The 15,808-nt window shown below is 38.5% G+C and overlaps 1 protein-coding gene across 9 annotated transcripts in view; it reads right to left on the minus strand.

The window, feature by feature from the left end:
* Positions 1-15,808, minus strand: part of wdpcp (WD repeat containing planar cell polarity effector) — a 114,129-nt gene that overhangs the window by 17,839 nt on the left and 80,482 nt on the right. For all 9 annotated transcript variants that reach the window (XM_067368345.1, XM_067368352.1, XM_067368349.1 and 6 more), the window contains 2 exons: positions 11,520-11,711; positions 5,741-6,386 (listed from right to left, as the gene is read on the minus strand). In XM_067368345.1, coding sequence (XP_067224446.1) covers positions 5,741-6,386; positions 11,520-11,711 — 838 coding nt within the window. The remainder of the gene's footprint in view (positions 1-5,740; positions 6,387-11,519; positions 11,712-15,808) is intronic.

The raw sequence follows: 15,808 nt of genomic DNA on the forward strand, positions 1-15,808 counted from the left end.
ATAAGAGTCAAGGTGTGGCAAGTTCAGATGACGCCATCCACTCTAACAATATCATGTGGCAACATTAATTCAATTAAGTGTAGAACAACAGAAGAAAGACCGAACGGCACCATTTACCAACAACATCAGCCAATAAAAAAAAAAAAAAATTGAAATAAAAAATAATCATGCAGTTTGGGTTGGGAAATAACCTGGCAGTTAATAGGCAGCTGCTGATATATGAATGAATTAAAAAAATAACAAAAAAGTCAGCTCTTACCGTATAAGAGTCTACAAAAACACAAGATCGCCTGACTTAAAAAAAGGTGAAATGGAGATCTCATAAATTGGTGGAGTGAAGTCTATGGTACCCAGTAAGATTATTTAAAAATCTGTAAAATTCAGTCACTGGCAACCTCTAAGAAGTTGATTTAAAACCAATAAAAACACTTCTATACATTGCAATCACTGGCAAACAATGGCTTTCATGTACTTGGAGTTTATTTACCCCTTCACTTATTTTTCTGTGACTGTCTCCAGGACAGTTTATACACACACGCTCACACACAGGTTTGTTTTGCTATCAAAGTGAGGATATTCCATAGGTGTAATGGTTTTTATACTGTACAAACTGTACATTCTCCCTACACTACTCCTAAACCTACCCATCACAGAAAACATCCTGCATTTTTAAATAAAAAAAAAACATTGTTTAGTATGTTTTTAAAGCTATTTCCTCATGTTTATGTCTTAATTTCATGTTTATGTCTTAATGCCAGTGTAATACCCATGTCATTATACAAATTTGTGTCCTCATAAATCACAAAAACGCGCACACACACACTTTGATTTTGAAGTGCTCGGAAGGCATATGATAAGTGAGTTCAGTAAGAAAAAAATGGAATATGTATTTATTATCAAGTGAAAATCTTGACATCAGCCATTGCACTCCACAATTTTAATCACTAAAGTGTCAAACATACGAGTTTTCTTTAAACTGATCTGAATGCATAAGTGGTCAACTGATATGGATTTTTTAATCGCTGATATCAATACAGTTATATAGTGAGAAGCGAGAAGGCAATGAAATGAGAAGGCAAATAAACACTAACTTTACAACATGCTGTAGCTGAACAGCCAATCAGAATGATCAGAGGGCCCGACTGGTCGACGAGCTCCGACGCTGATTCAACGTGTCAAATCGGCCAAAACAAGCAGACGAGGACCAATAGCCGAGGGTACGGAACACACTGAGAAAACTCAGTCAGCCGACGAATAAAAACTGCCCGACTGCCGACTGTCGGCATGGTGTGCTCCGGGCTTTATGCTCACCAAGTCAAGGCTTCATTTGTTTGATCATAACTATAATATTATATAATATTATTGCAATTTAAAAAAACACTGTTTTCTATTTTAATATATTTTAAAATGTAATTTTATATTCCTCTGATGGCAAAGCTCTCATTACTCCAGTCTTCAGAGTCACATGATCCTTTAGAAATCATTATAATATGCTGATTTACTGACCTCAAACTTTTAAACAATAGTGTATATCATATTTATGTACCACGGTATTTACATACTACAAAGAATTACAAAGTAATTCTAAGAATTATCATTATACATGGTAACAGTAAAGTTGAACTGTTACTTGCTCCATCAAGTAGGGCTGTCTTACCACCCTTATAATTATGCAACGTTATGCCGTTATCTAGTCAAATCAGTAATATTTTGCAAAAAATTATGTGGAATTATTGTTCTAACAAGAGTTATATTAATATTTTTATTAAGAAATATTTTTTTTCTCTCACAAGGTTAAAATATTTCCCTAAAAACAGCTATTTATAATATTTGTGGACATGTACAAATCTGAACTAACTGACCCAACCGGGCCAGCGGAAAATTACTGTTGGGCCCTGCATGGCACTTTTTTGTTACTGTTGTTACTTTATCAGATATTATCTTTAATATCTTCAGGTTGGTGCTGATTTTACAGTGCAATAAGAGCATTTCATTGTATATTTAACTACTCAACCTTTCTCTTGCATTTCACACACTCATGTTTTAGTATCTGCTCCTCTCTCTTTTCCTTTATTCCTGTCTCTTTTTTTCTCTCTCAGACACATCATTCTATTCTTTTCTTTTATCTGTCTGTTTCTCTTGCTAACTTTCTGTGAACGTTAGCGTCTGTGATCACAATGAGCAGTAATCACCTGAGGCTGTTGACACCTGTAAAGGCGCCTTTAATAATGTAACAGAGCTTAATCCAGCCATACTAGATCTGCTTCTGAACGGCACACTCAATCGCAGCTACGCTTAACCTTGCTCACTCAACAGGAGACCATCAGCACAGCCACAAAAACCACACGCAAATAAAAATTATTGACAAACATCACACAAACACAGAAATAAAACAACCCCTCGAGCGCATCTGTATTCATGATTCCTGAAGTCTTACACAAAAAGGAACACACACATATAACACAGCAAAGAAAAGCAAATGACTTCTGCTGCTAAACCAATTATAACTCTCCTCTCAGACAGAAATCACCTCCTGTGGACGCTGAGAGCAGAAGGAGGCGCCATTTTGCGGCAAATGAAATGACGCCACCATTTTTTTCTAAGTGAATTTAGAAAGAAGGTCGGGGAGGGTCCAATTAAAACTGCATGTGGGAAATTAACAGGCCGCTTCCCACAAGCCCCTGAAGAGCAACTAATGTGACTAATAACAGTGTAGAGAGAAATGACAGACGTCAGCACAGACACAGAAGAGCTGCAGCGCTGCAGAGAGACGGAATAACACAATGATGCTGTTTATAGCACACACATACACCCAATTGAAAAAGAAAAGGATTAATTTTCTCCCTAGGCCTGTGATTGAACTGAAAAACACATCACACTGAGGAGGAGGAGGAGGAGGAGTGCACAGGTTTACAGTTTGTTCTTTTTTTCACTTGCCATGTGAACGCACTCAAAAAAATCATGGACATGATTTCAAAAGGTTAAATGTTCCTGAAAAAAATGTTCATGGTCAAAAAGGACCTCATTGGAAATAAATGGGTGACAAATTTCATCTAGTGGAAATGTTTGGTACTGCGCCCAAACTTTTTTTGTTTGTTAGTTTTTTTTCAAAATTTAATAGTTTTGTCCAGTAAAAAAGCTTGAAATGACAGTTAGGTGACCTTTAATTATGAGAAGTCTTAATTCATTGCTGATTGTGAAAAAAACTTGCCGCCAATGGACAGTTTTTCTTGGTCTTCTAATAGTTGTAAGTGGTATAACAAAGACCGCACTAACTTATTTAATAGAAAGTGTTATATAGGCATAATCTGACACAACCAAAACAAACGGGGTGTCCTATGTGATGCAACCAAAGGGCTCCAAACTGCAATGCTGTGCAAATTCCTCTCCTTTAAATTAATCTTGTTTTTCCCTCCCTCCCTCACTTTTTTTTCACTTTCTCAGAGTGTGCCGGCCAGCTGCCCCCCGTATCCACTCTGTACAGCAGCTCTCCTGTGCCGAGCGCGTGCCCAGATGAGATAACTCGGGGAGGAGAGGAAAAAAAGAAGGGAGGGAGAGTGAAAGAAAAAGAAAGAGCTGCTTCCTTGGGAAGACTGGAGGTCTGCCAACTCTTTCATCTTCTGTGCGTCCGATTCACTCACTTCATCATGTAGCAGTTCTGGAGATACAAGTCAATAAATACGGGAGCGTGAGCAAGACAAGCCCAACGAACACGTTCACAAACAAATAAATAGACAAACGGGTAAACAAGCGCTGCTCACTAGCTGCTCCAAATTATCAGTCGGAAAGGATGTGCGTTTGCTTTCTTCATCAAAACCTTGGCACACGATCAGAGGAGAGGGAACTGCTGCCGCTCTCTCTCCCTTCCACCCTTCCTTGCTTTCTACCTCTCTCTCGTAGAAAACTCTTTCTCTTGCTGACGCTTTCTATTTAAAACTTTGACTTGAGTCGCTGGGAGTCACATTCACTTCCAAAGTCAAAATTAAACTCTAGGCATGGGCAGGTTTTGATTGGCAAACTTTATCTGGTGCCCTGAGGGACCGTAAGCCACTGTAAATGATTTATCGGAGAAATGCATCCCAGAATGCACCTGGAGGTGGCAGCCCAAGGGTGGGTATTGAGTGACCTCAGAAGACTTGGCCCTGCCATTCCTTCAAATGTCATCAACAATTCTACAATGAACGCAATCTCAGATGGCACACCCACACTCTCCGATGTATATTACACACAATAACAGCACATGCTCTCTGGATCGGGCAAGCTCCTATTTGATTGGCTGACCGCTATGCCATAGGTTCATTTTACATGGGAATTTTTTCACCAAAAAAGTTTTGCATTTGCGCCACTTAGTAGAAAATAAACTTCATATCAGATCAAGACTGTGTAGTCATTTTTGTTTTCTAATGTGTCCTATGAAGTAAACGGTACTTATTACTTTGGATTCAGATCAAATTCATAATACACACAGGCCCTGTTTACATCTGGTATTAAGATACTTTTTGGTCAATCGGATCACAAGTAGATGCGGGAGACACACCCATTTACATCTGTTGTTTTAATCCATCTCTTTTGTCCACTTTCAACCACTTCTGTCCTGATTTCTTTGAGGGGAGGGTCTATGGGTGGGCAAACCATTTCTATTTTATAAAGTGCTATAAAAATAAAAAGGTGACTTGACTTGGCTAACCAGCTTCTTAAAACAAAGTGAACTAGGACTGGCTGCTATATTGTACATGTCAGACATAAGTTATCTTGCAGTCTATGAGGGCAGTTTTTAGCTAAATGAGATGCAATGTGGACCAGACTTACTGTATACTGTAAATATTTATTTAATATACACTACCATTCAAAAGTTTGAGGTCGGTAAAATGTTTTTGAAAGAAGTCTCTTATGCTCACCAAGGCTGCATTTATTTGATAAAAAATACAGTAAAAACATTTTTTAAATAAAAATAAAAATTTAAAATAACCATTTTCTATTTGAAAATATTTTAAATATAGTTTATTCCTGCGATGACAAAGCTTTCAGCAGCCATTACTCCATTCTTCAGAATCACATGACTAGAAGGTTTAAAAGATCAGCATTTATCTGAAATGGAACATTTTTGTAACATTATAAATATCTTTACTGTCACTTTTGATCAAATTAATGCATCATTGATGAATAAAAAAAATCTTACTGACTTCAAACCTTTGAAACTTTTGTGTAAATGTCTAGTGTAAATTCTCTGGCATATGGTCCAACATTTGTGGTTTTGGAGTAAACCATACTGTATTTAAATTACTGTATTTGTGGCCATTTTAGGAGAGTTTGTGTTTTAAAGGTGCAGTTCTCCCAGAAATATTTGGGATATTTATAATAATATAATATTTTAGATTTGGGATAGTTCACCCTCAATTTGTTCCAAACCTGTATACATTTATTTGTTCTGCTGTACACAAAGGAAGACATTTGGAAGAATGTTTGTAACCAAGCAGATCTTGTCCCCCATTGACAACCATAGTATTTTTTTTTCGACTATGGTAGTCAATTGGGGGCGAGATCTGCTTGGTTACAAAAATTCTTCCAAATATCTTCCTTTTTTATACAGGTTTGGAAAAACTTGAGGGTGAGTAAATGATGACAAAATTTCATTTTTGGGTGAACTATCCCAAATATAATCATGTTAAAATCCCTTTAGTGCTACACTTGAAATTGCTCTACTTTGTTTTTCAATCAATTACACAAAGGTCCCACTGACCCAGTCTTAGCTTCAACGCAGCAAGCGGCCCTTCATGAAATCGAAGCAGCAGTAAATCATGTGCCTCCAGACCCTCGTTTCCCTGGGATATCGGACAGTAGGCCCATTGGATCCCTTCTAGCCCTTCTGAGGTTTTCATGTGATGAGAGAGCTGCAGGCTGGGACCTGCAGAGCTGGGGACCAGTTCTTCACTCACTAAACGCAGAGGGAGAGGCGAGAGTCCCATATCAAAGCACTGGAGCTCGCCTTGACCTCCGCCCACCATCAGCAGAGCTCCTGAAGGATGCCATGCTAGCACCGTCGGCACCATGGAGCAGGTGGCCCACTGGGTGAGGCCTGTCTGAGGGTCGAAAAGTACCAAAGAGCAGTCCTGAAGCCCCAGTAGAACCCAGCGCTCCAACGGATCACGACTACAGGTAATGGGTTTGGATGTGAGGGATAGAGGAGTGCTGGACAGATGCTGGAGACGTCCATGAGCAGATTCATACACACAGGTTTGAACATCAGGAGGCTGGGCCTCCTCATGCAGTCCTGAAGTGGAGTGTTTGGCCTCATGGTGCAGCTCCACAGTCAGGACATGGTAGGGTTGGGTCAGACTGAATCTGCAGTCAATAGGGTTCCCGTCAGTCCGAACAGAGCTCAATACCTACACAGAGAGAAACAGACAGTCAAAAGTTAAGTATGTGAACCCTTGGATTTACTATGTGAATTTCTTTATAAACTGGTTGTGCATATCTGATCTACAATTACAGGAAATCTTGGTTTCTGCTGAAACAGACAGATAAGATTTTATGACCAATGTATGCAGAAATTCATTGTAAATACATATACTTGTACCTGCAACTTTAAATTACAATCTAATATGTATGTTGTATAGTAGGAAATAATGAGGAGAAAAGAATAGGAATAATAATAGGAATAATAATGAGAAGAGGGGTAACGGGATCAGGTAATGAGTCGGATTCAAATGTGACACCAAATTGAGCACCTGAACTCAAAATGAGCAACCTTAACTCTTTGACTATTATCCAAAAAAAGTCTTAAACAATTTATGCATAACATGTAATTATACTGGTGGTGACTGAATCATCTTAAATTAATTATAATCAATTATATTTAAAAAGCTTTGAGCACCACAGATCATTGTATCAAAGCATGTGGCTATGCCACAATTCCAATAAAATCTAAAAAAAAAAAAAAAAAAAAAATTGTAGAAAATTATATTAATTATATTTCCAAATTATATGAAAAGTAAAAACCCATTATGATGAAAAGCAAAAACAAAGAAAGACAGACAGCCTTGAGAAACAAACAAACAAACAAACAAACAAACAAACAAACAAACAAACAAACAAACAAACAAACAAACAAAAAACAACACAGGGAGACCAGAAGTTAACATTTGCAAAAGTAAATATTCAGCATGGGCTCCTCCATCCCTGAGACAGTAGAAATCACAGGCCCAACACACATGTTGAGCAAATTTGTTTGGAGATTTTACCTCAAAATGTGCACACAAACAGCTTAAAAAATGTCCTATCAGACAGCAGCACGCAGGAAGTTCGGGTTTACCTGTAGTATGTGTGTTTCTGGTGCAGATGGTGTGGTGAGAGAGACTGAGAGCGATGGGCTGGCACAGAACCGTGGCGTGCGCGCCAGCGTAGGAGACTGAGTTAAGCGGGTTGCCGATGGTTTCTGTGAAAGCAGGGGATGAGTTTTTTTGTCTTTTTTTTGAGCTGTAATCCCCCCTGGGCCAACTCCCGCTGCACCCCAGGGGGTGAGAGGGGTTTAGTGAGAGGGCGGGAGAGGAGTTGCTGACAGCACAGAGGGGAGATCCGGAACAGTGCCAGATCTCCACAGAGCCAGGCCCCGCTGAGACACACCTGCCCCAGCCACAGAGGCCCCCACTCTGGGCCTGTCCACAGCTGGGCCCGGGCTCAGAACCAACACCCCACTGACCATGCTAGCACAAGACCAACGCCCCAACTGCTTTGGCTAATACTACGATAATTCTGACCCCGCTAGCACTAAGCTAGTAAAAAACCTAGCTAGGGCTAGGTTGAACACCTTTCTGGGCCATTTTAAGGCGGTCAGCTTTCTGCTCGAGCCAGAATTTATGACCTTGCGAGGCTAATGCTTTGCTAATACCATGCTAGGTAGTGCTACAGATACTCTTCTGGCTAATAATACACACATTTAAACTGTTGTGCTGTCTTGTGCGTGTAAAATCAAGACCACAAGTGCCATCAGGAACTACAAAGAAATTGCACAATCCTCACACTTGTTTATCCGGTTTAGTAGTAATGGATAGCCATAGAGAGAAAGCGCTAAGCTCTTTGCCACGGTAACACTAAACAAAAACAAAAAGGTGAAGAAATAAAGCAAAGCTGGTTGAGAGGCAGTGTGTTTGCCTCAGCACTGGGGGACATTTCGAGTGTCTTTCTCCCACCCGCCACAAAGGTTTTAACATCTTCACAGAGTGATCCTTCTTAAGACCTGCATTCACACACACGCACACACAAACATCGCAAATCCCACAGCTGCTGCTGAAACAATGACAGATTCAATTTCACAAAGACAAACGGCATCTTGGTGAGTTGGGGAGGTTTGGGGGGGGTGAAGGGGGTGCAAAGGAGAGCGAGAAAGAGAGAGAGAGAGAGAACAGTGGTAAGTGAGTCTCTGTTAGTTATTGGTTTCAGTCACTGGTCAAAACTATTCTTTTCTTTTCTTCTCTTCTCTGGACTTTCTTTTGCAGCTTGAAAGATAAACCCAAAGAGGTCCAGCTGAGCAGCAGGCCTTGTTCACAGCAGTAGAGCTCTTTGAGCCAATTTTCCAGCTCAGAGAGCAAACAGTGAGAGAGAGGGAGAGAGAGAGAGAGAGAGGAGGACAGTAAAAGAGAGAGAGAGAGAAAGGGAGATGATGATGAAGGCAATCTATGAAAGTTCTTGCTGCTGAGTCTCTGCTCTTCTGGTGTGTGTAAGTGTATGTGTGCTACTCAGATGCTTGTCAGGCCGCTGTGGCATGAAATCAACACAGAAGCATTCGCTCTACTGCACCTGCACATGCCCAAGAATTTAACCCGGGAAATCACATTCCACTCGGACCTTTTCTCTTCATATATAACATGGCCTGGAATCATAACAGCAGCCATGCACGGAAAAATTACAGAGATTGAAACCATTCCACATAAGCCTTCTAGAATCAAATCAACACTGACAAAGAGTCACTGAATAAGGAATAAATAAAAAGACGAGGGGAATAAACTCAGCAGATAGATAAATACCTCATCAAAAAGTAAAAAAAAAAAAAAAAAAAAAAAAAATGGGGGGGGGGGGTTTGTCAAAACAGGGGGGCATACCATTCCAAAGTTTGGAGTCTGTAAGATTTAAATCATTTTAAATTAATTATTTTATTTGGTAAGGATACACTGAGTTGATCAAAAGTGACAGTGAAGACATTTACAATGTTACAAAAGATTTCTAGCTCAAAAAATGCGGTTGTTTTGAACTTTTCACCAAATACTCCTTAAAAATTTTTAACAGCACAACTGTTTTCAACATTAATAATTAGAAATGTGTCTTGAGCACCAAATCAGCATATCAGAATGATTTCTGAAGGATCATGTGACACTGAAGACTGGAGTAATGATGCTGAAAATTCAGCTTTGCCATCACAGGAATAAATTATATTTTAATAAAATATATTAAAATAGAAGACAGTTATTTTAAATTGTAGTAATAATTCACAATATTACTGTTTTTACTGTACTGAAAATCTTATCGACCCCAAGCTTTGAAGCAAACTGATTTGTCCATAGCAACCATTGACTGTTATGAGCGCTTCCGTTAGGATCATCATCAAATGGAACACTGACAAAACACAAACACATAAAAATCACTATTTTACGGTTTTATTACAAAAAAAATCCACTTTATCATTTAAAAAAAGTGGACTGCCCGGAAAGTCACTGACTCCATGGTCCATGTGTGATGTCTGAAGTACTTTTCAAACAGGCCTTAAAACTATAAAACTATCCTTTTCTGCTATCATATCACATTGTGTTAAATGCATAATATGAGTTTGGCTGAAGACATAAGAAATGTGGCAATTTGTAAATAGAGTACAGACGCCTGGTAAATAAGCAGATCAAACGAATGAAAAGAGAAGTGTTCTGAGAGAGATAACAGGATATTCAACAACATCTAATGCGTACGGAAAACATAACAACAACCACCTCAATATGCAAAACAACTATCAACAAAAGGAAAAAAGAGAGAGATATCAAATGCTTACTGAACAACCACCTCAAGATGCAAAATAAGTGTATTTATAAAAATTCTTTTTATTAAAATCATTAAATTCCAGGAACAGGGGAATTGATTAAAAATGTTAAACGTTTGCATAAATAAGTGTGTGTGCACGAGTGTTTTTCCCGGTGTGTCTCTTGGCAGTGCTTATCTGCGAGGGGTAAGAATTAAGACCACATAGGGAAAGAAAGCGTACTTTTTAAATGCTGAAGACTAAGCAGAAAATGGGTTTAGCATGCAGATAGCAAACTTAACAAAGGGAACATATATATGAGGCAGAATTGATTGAAGTGTGTGTCTGTGCGCCGAGCGAACCGTTTGATTCACCGCTCGCGTCTTACATAAACTGCTAGCTTGATTTCACACCACGGATCTGAAAATGACAACAAACACTTTAATTAGAAACGATGAAGGCGAGAGACACTTTAATGTTTTTTAACCGTAGAAAAATGAGAGAGAGAGAGAGAGAGAGGAACAGAGAAAGAAAGAGAGAGAGAGGAAAATAAATAGGTGAAGGCCCAGGATAAATCCAGGGTTCATTTCCAACCAGAGCAATCCAGCGTCGCTCCACGCTACACCCCCCCTTTTATTTTTTTATTTAGCATTTTTTCACCCCTTGTTTGTTTTCATTTGGTGCATTTGCGATTGGAAACGCTGTTCCGTTTGCTCGTCTCTCTCATTCCCTGCTCTGCGAGTGAAGATTTTGCATATGTTTAAAACCAGAGTGCAACGTTGGGAGCTTAAGCATTGCTTGCTGATTTTTGAATCATCGCCATTCAATATTTACCAGCGCTAAGAGGCAGGAAAAAGAAGGAATGTACAGTAGAAATGGAGAGATGGAGAAGTAAATGGACAGTGTTATAAGTGGCTCCTTGAAGCTACTCTTGTTTTCCTCATTAAAAAGTTTTACACACAGAAAAAAATAGTACTTTAGAGACAAAGACAATAGAAGACACACACACACACACATATATATATATATATATATATATAGTAAATCATGATTGATTTGGTAACTGAAAGTGTGGTGTAACTGCAGATTCACTGGAGAGCAGAATACATGCTACAATGAAAGAGTGTCAGCTACACAGGAAGGGGACTGAGAGGTCAAAGGTTGGCTGTTCACGTAAAGAAAAAGTTCAAGTGAACAGTCTGAGAGTTACAGCACCTCATTGAGAAATACAATGGTGATTGGTAAAGCATGACAAAGGAGAAAAAAGAAGGGTACAAAGGGACAAAAAGACTGGGGCGAAAAAGAGATTGAAAATCTTTCCAAAACCTTGAGCAGCGGAGCATTGTGAGGGCATTATTAAAAGTATTTATATTATTTAGGAGGTCGCACCCTGGTTATTATCTGACCTTCAAGTGTGTGCACAATCTCGCTCTAACATAATTTAATTTCATCATCCAAAAAATAATAGTTTAGAAAGGGATAAAAGACCAACCCTGAAGCCACGTGAGCGTCTGCTTACCGTAAGCCCCGGGGTATCCGAGCAGGCGAGCAGCACCAGGTTCACTCTGTCCGCTGCACTAGGGATGGGAGACCAAGGCCTAACCTCCTCGTTACAGAGCGGCCACCAGCACACGGCCACATCCTGCGTCCGGTTCAGCCCCATGCGGCGCTCCATGCGGCGTCCCCCGCCAGGTATATCCATCACTGAAACCTGCGCAAGAACAACAACCGTAAAAGAATCGGAGCACAAGACATCTATAAAACATGGCCTCAACTCCTCTGCATAACACATTACAGCTGCATGCTGCTTCATTAATGTGGCCTGAGCGGTTTCAGGTAGCAGGGCATTGTTAGTTTTTGTTGGGGTTTTTATTAGATTCATTTGAATTAGCCGCATTTGTTCTGAACTTGGCGAGGTGTTTGAAGGTAACAAGGTGTTTGTGTGACTGCTAATAAGATCTCTAGATGCTTTCACTTTCATAAACCACAGTGTGGCTGGAATGAACTGGAATCGGATTCGGCAAGAAAAAAAAAGAAAACAAGCAAAATCCTATGGAAAAAATGTAATATAAAAAGGTAATTGCCACTCTATATCTTACAATTGCAAGTGTGTTTCTCATACTGTAAATGGGACTTTTTGTTTTATCATAAAATTATGTCATATTTAATTATATTAAATCTTTTCTTAACTAGAGGTGGAAATGGGCTTCCACAAGAAATACCTACACCAAGATCCAGTGCTGGGTGTAACATATTAAAAGTAACTTGAGTTACGTAATCAGATTACTTTTTCAAGTAACTAGTAAAGTAACATTACTTTTTCAGTTTACAATAAAATATCAAAGTTACTTTTTCAAATAAGTAACGCAAGTTACTTTTTCGAATTTATTGACTGACAGCTCTCCTGTCCCCATGTTGAGAGAAATAAAGGAATTGAGTATTCCTCAAAATGAATAAAAACAGTGAAATGCAATCTCAGAATTTTATGCAAACCTGTAATAATTAACTATATTACACAAATATACTTTATGTACTTAATCTCACTTTATCAACCAGTGTCTTTGCTGTTGATCTTCAATGATCTAATTCAACCATACTAATAAATAAAAACTACTTTAGATAAGATTTATAAATAAGAGTGTTGAACTTTCTTCTCCGGTGTCCTATTCTTCTTTAATCCAAAATGGCAGCACAGCTGAAAGGTTTGTATGAGCTGTGCCCTCTACGGTACAGGCATAAATATATGCATTTTCTTTAGATGAGGATTATTCATTTCACTTTTGGTGTAAAAGGGCCTTTGCATTTACCAAAAATAGAACTTTTTTGTTGTTATTAAAAAACAAACAAGCAAGCCCAGCCCAGTCCAGGTGAGGAAAAAGTAACGCAAAAGTAATTTAACACATTACTTTTCATAAAAAGTAACTAACGCAATTAGTTACTTTTTTAGGGAGTAACACAATATTGTACTGCATTACTTTTAAAAGTAACTTTCCCCAACACTGCCAAGATCACTTACAATAAGAAATCAGTATCTCAAGTGACAAAAACACACAAGGATAAATGACAGAAGCCTAATATTTCCCACCAAATCAAACCTGACAGCTCTGAATTTAAACTTTCGCAGTAGGCCGACCATAGTGAAGTAGTCCTGGCACAATTTATTGGTGCAGAGGAAAGAAATATTTAAAACTTGAGTTAAATTCAAAAAATGAAATCAAATGACATATTCAAAATACCTCCAGAATCTAAGATACATCAGCAAATTTGCAGCACAGATCAATCCCAAAACCAGCCAAAATTACAGGTTTCTAATGTAGCGAAGGCCAGTGTTTTGCTGCTGACTAAGTCTGACTACCAAATTTCATTAAAATGAGCCGCACCTGATTGAGACACACCTGCTGTTTGGCTGATGCACAAACAGCTTTAATCACTCAAGACTGTCTAGCCTCAACATAGACATAATAATTGATGCATTCAAAACTAGTTCCTTTGAAAGGGCATTAAATCCACTATCTGTTTATGAGACTACATTAATAGAGCAATATGGAGCGATTTTCTCTCCTACACCACAGCACTGTCTCATGCCGCTGCATTAAACTCTATCTCATATCTGCAACGGCTCATCATGTGCTATTTCAGCAGTTCTGGGCTGAGGTTTTAAAGCAGGTTTTTTTTGTCCCCCAGACCTTTAATGCAGCCCATAGTACGAATAAATGGCATGAAAATACGATATGGCTCTTATAGAGTCAGTGGCTATTCATGCAACATAATAGCAGTCATTTCCATATACTTCATTCTGAAAGGCCTTATCAAGTGAGCAAACACAGAGTCTCTCTTTATGTCAACAACTCTATCTGTGCACAATAGGGAGGACTAGAAATGTACCACAGTCTGGCCATGACAACAAAAACTGTTCATCACTTAACCTTGACCTTCACATTGCGCCTGTACAGACTAATCGTGCATGTTAAGTATTATCATCTACCATGAAAATGATTTATATAAGATTAATAAACAAACAAAAACAAAGTAAACCGATACAGACTGTGGGAAAATAACATTCATCTCTCTCTGTCTCTTTCTGCCCTCCCCCAAAACTTGATTCCCCATCTTGCCTGTGCTTGCTGGTCAGCAATAATCAGACCCTCTTTCTGGAGGATTAGGCTCAAAGCTTAGTCCAGTGGAGCAGGCAGTGGATGGGGCCGGCCGGGCTGGGATGGGGGTGGGGGGGTTTGGGAGGGTGGGCGGGGGTGGTGTCGGGAGGGAGGACAGGGTTTGGTGGGGGGGGGCTGTACGGTCCCCCCTTATCAGAGCCATGCTGCTGGAGCCAGCCACACCGCAGGAGAGATTGCTTTCATACTCAGGCTGCCGTCGCAACAAAGCGCTCCAGTAATGCGATAATGTTCGGGTGCGGAGGGTGTTAAGAGCCTGATGTATTTATGTATTGTGTTTAGTCCATAATCAGACCCATCCAAATTGTGATCTCCGCACACTTGGTCTCCGGCCCATTAAAATGAGGTTAATGCTTTCAAAAAGAAGACGAATAAAGATTTTTTTCTTAAATTCCGTTATGAATTTTTAGACAAGTTGCTTTGGAAAGCAAGAGAATGAATGGAATGGAGGATAAAGGATGGAGTGATCACCTTCATTTCCTCTGAAAAGGAGGAGATGGACTTGACCCCACCTTCTGACCCCTACTGCTCTGCTAGCGACAAACTATATGGCTGTGAGCAATTTTACAAATATTTCCTAATATAGATAGTACATATTCTGTTCCTATAGCTCAAACAGAAGAGCATAGAACTAATAACATCAAGGTAATGCGGACGACTGCCAGGACTAGTGCAAGAACTAATAAAAAATATACATTATTGTTCAAAAGTTTGGGGTTTGTAATGTCTCTTATGCTCGGCAAGGCTGCGTTTATTTGATCAATTTGTAAAAAAAGTAATATTTTGAAATATTATTACAAATTAAAATAACTGTTTTCTATTTAAATATTTTTTTAAATGCAATTTATTTCTGTGATGGCAAAGCTGAATTTTCAGCTTAAGCTTCACATCATAGTAATCATACTAATATGCTGATTTGGTGCTCAAGAAACATTTCTTATTATTATGAATGTTGAAAACATTTGTGCTGTTAATATTCTTGTGGAATTCTTGTGGAATTTCATGATTCTTTAATGAATATAAAGTTAAAAAACAGCATTTGTTTAAAAATGTAAATATTTAGTTACAATCTAAAAGTCTTTATTGTCACTTGATTGATTTAATGCATCCTTGCTGAATAAAAGCATTAATTTCCTTCTTAAAAAAAAAAAGAGAGACAACTTACTGACCCCAAATTTTGAAAGGTACCTTGAATGCAATGTATTACAAAAATAAATATATAATAATAAATATATTTTATCTTTTTGGCTAAAAGCATATGCCAATGCATAAATGCAAATGTAAATCTTCCAAATTCCAAATTTATCTCAAAATACAAAAATAATTTTGGTTTTTCCTGTTCAGGTACTAGTAATACATTTGGTGTAAGAAAACAGTGTGAAGTTTGAAAAGATTGTTTTCAAAAATCTTTTTTTTTTTTTTATATTCACTTTTTTATATTCACAATGATCTGCAACAATAACAACAATAAAAAAAGCTTTCTTTAATTTAACAACAACAAAAAAGAGTGACAGAGAGAAGAACATTTCCCAGGCATATACAAATGTACTGTCATAAAGGATGTGATCTCTCTATAAAAAGAGAAGTGCTGTGAGTGTGGACGTGATGTTCCCCACAGGTGTGCATTAGAAAAGAG

The sequence above is a fragment of the Chanodichthys erythropterus genome, chromosome 18 (genome assembly GCF_024489055.1).
Source record: "Chanodichthys erythropterus isolate Z2021 chromosome 18, ASM2448905v1, whole genome shotgun sequence".
Classification (NCBI taxonomy): domain Eukaryota; kingdom Metazoa; phylum Chordata; class Actinopteri; order Cypriniformes; family Xenocyprididae; genus Chanodichthys; species Chanodichthys erythropterus.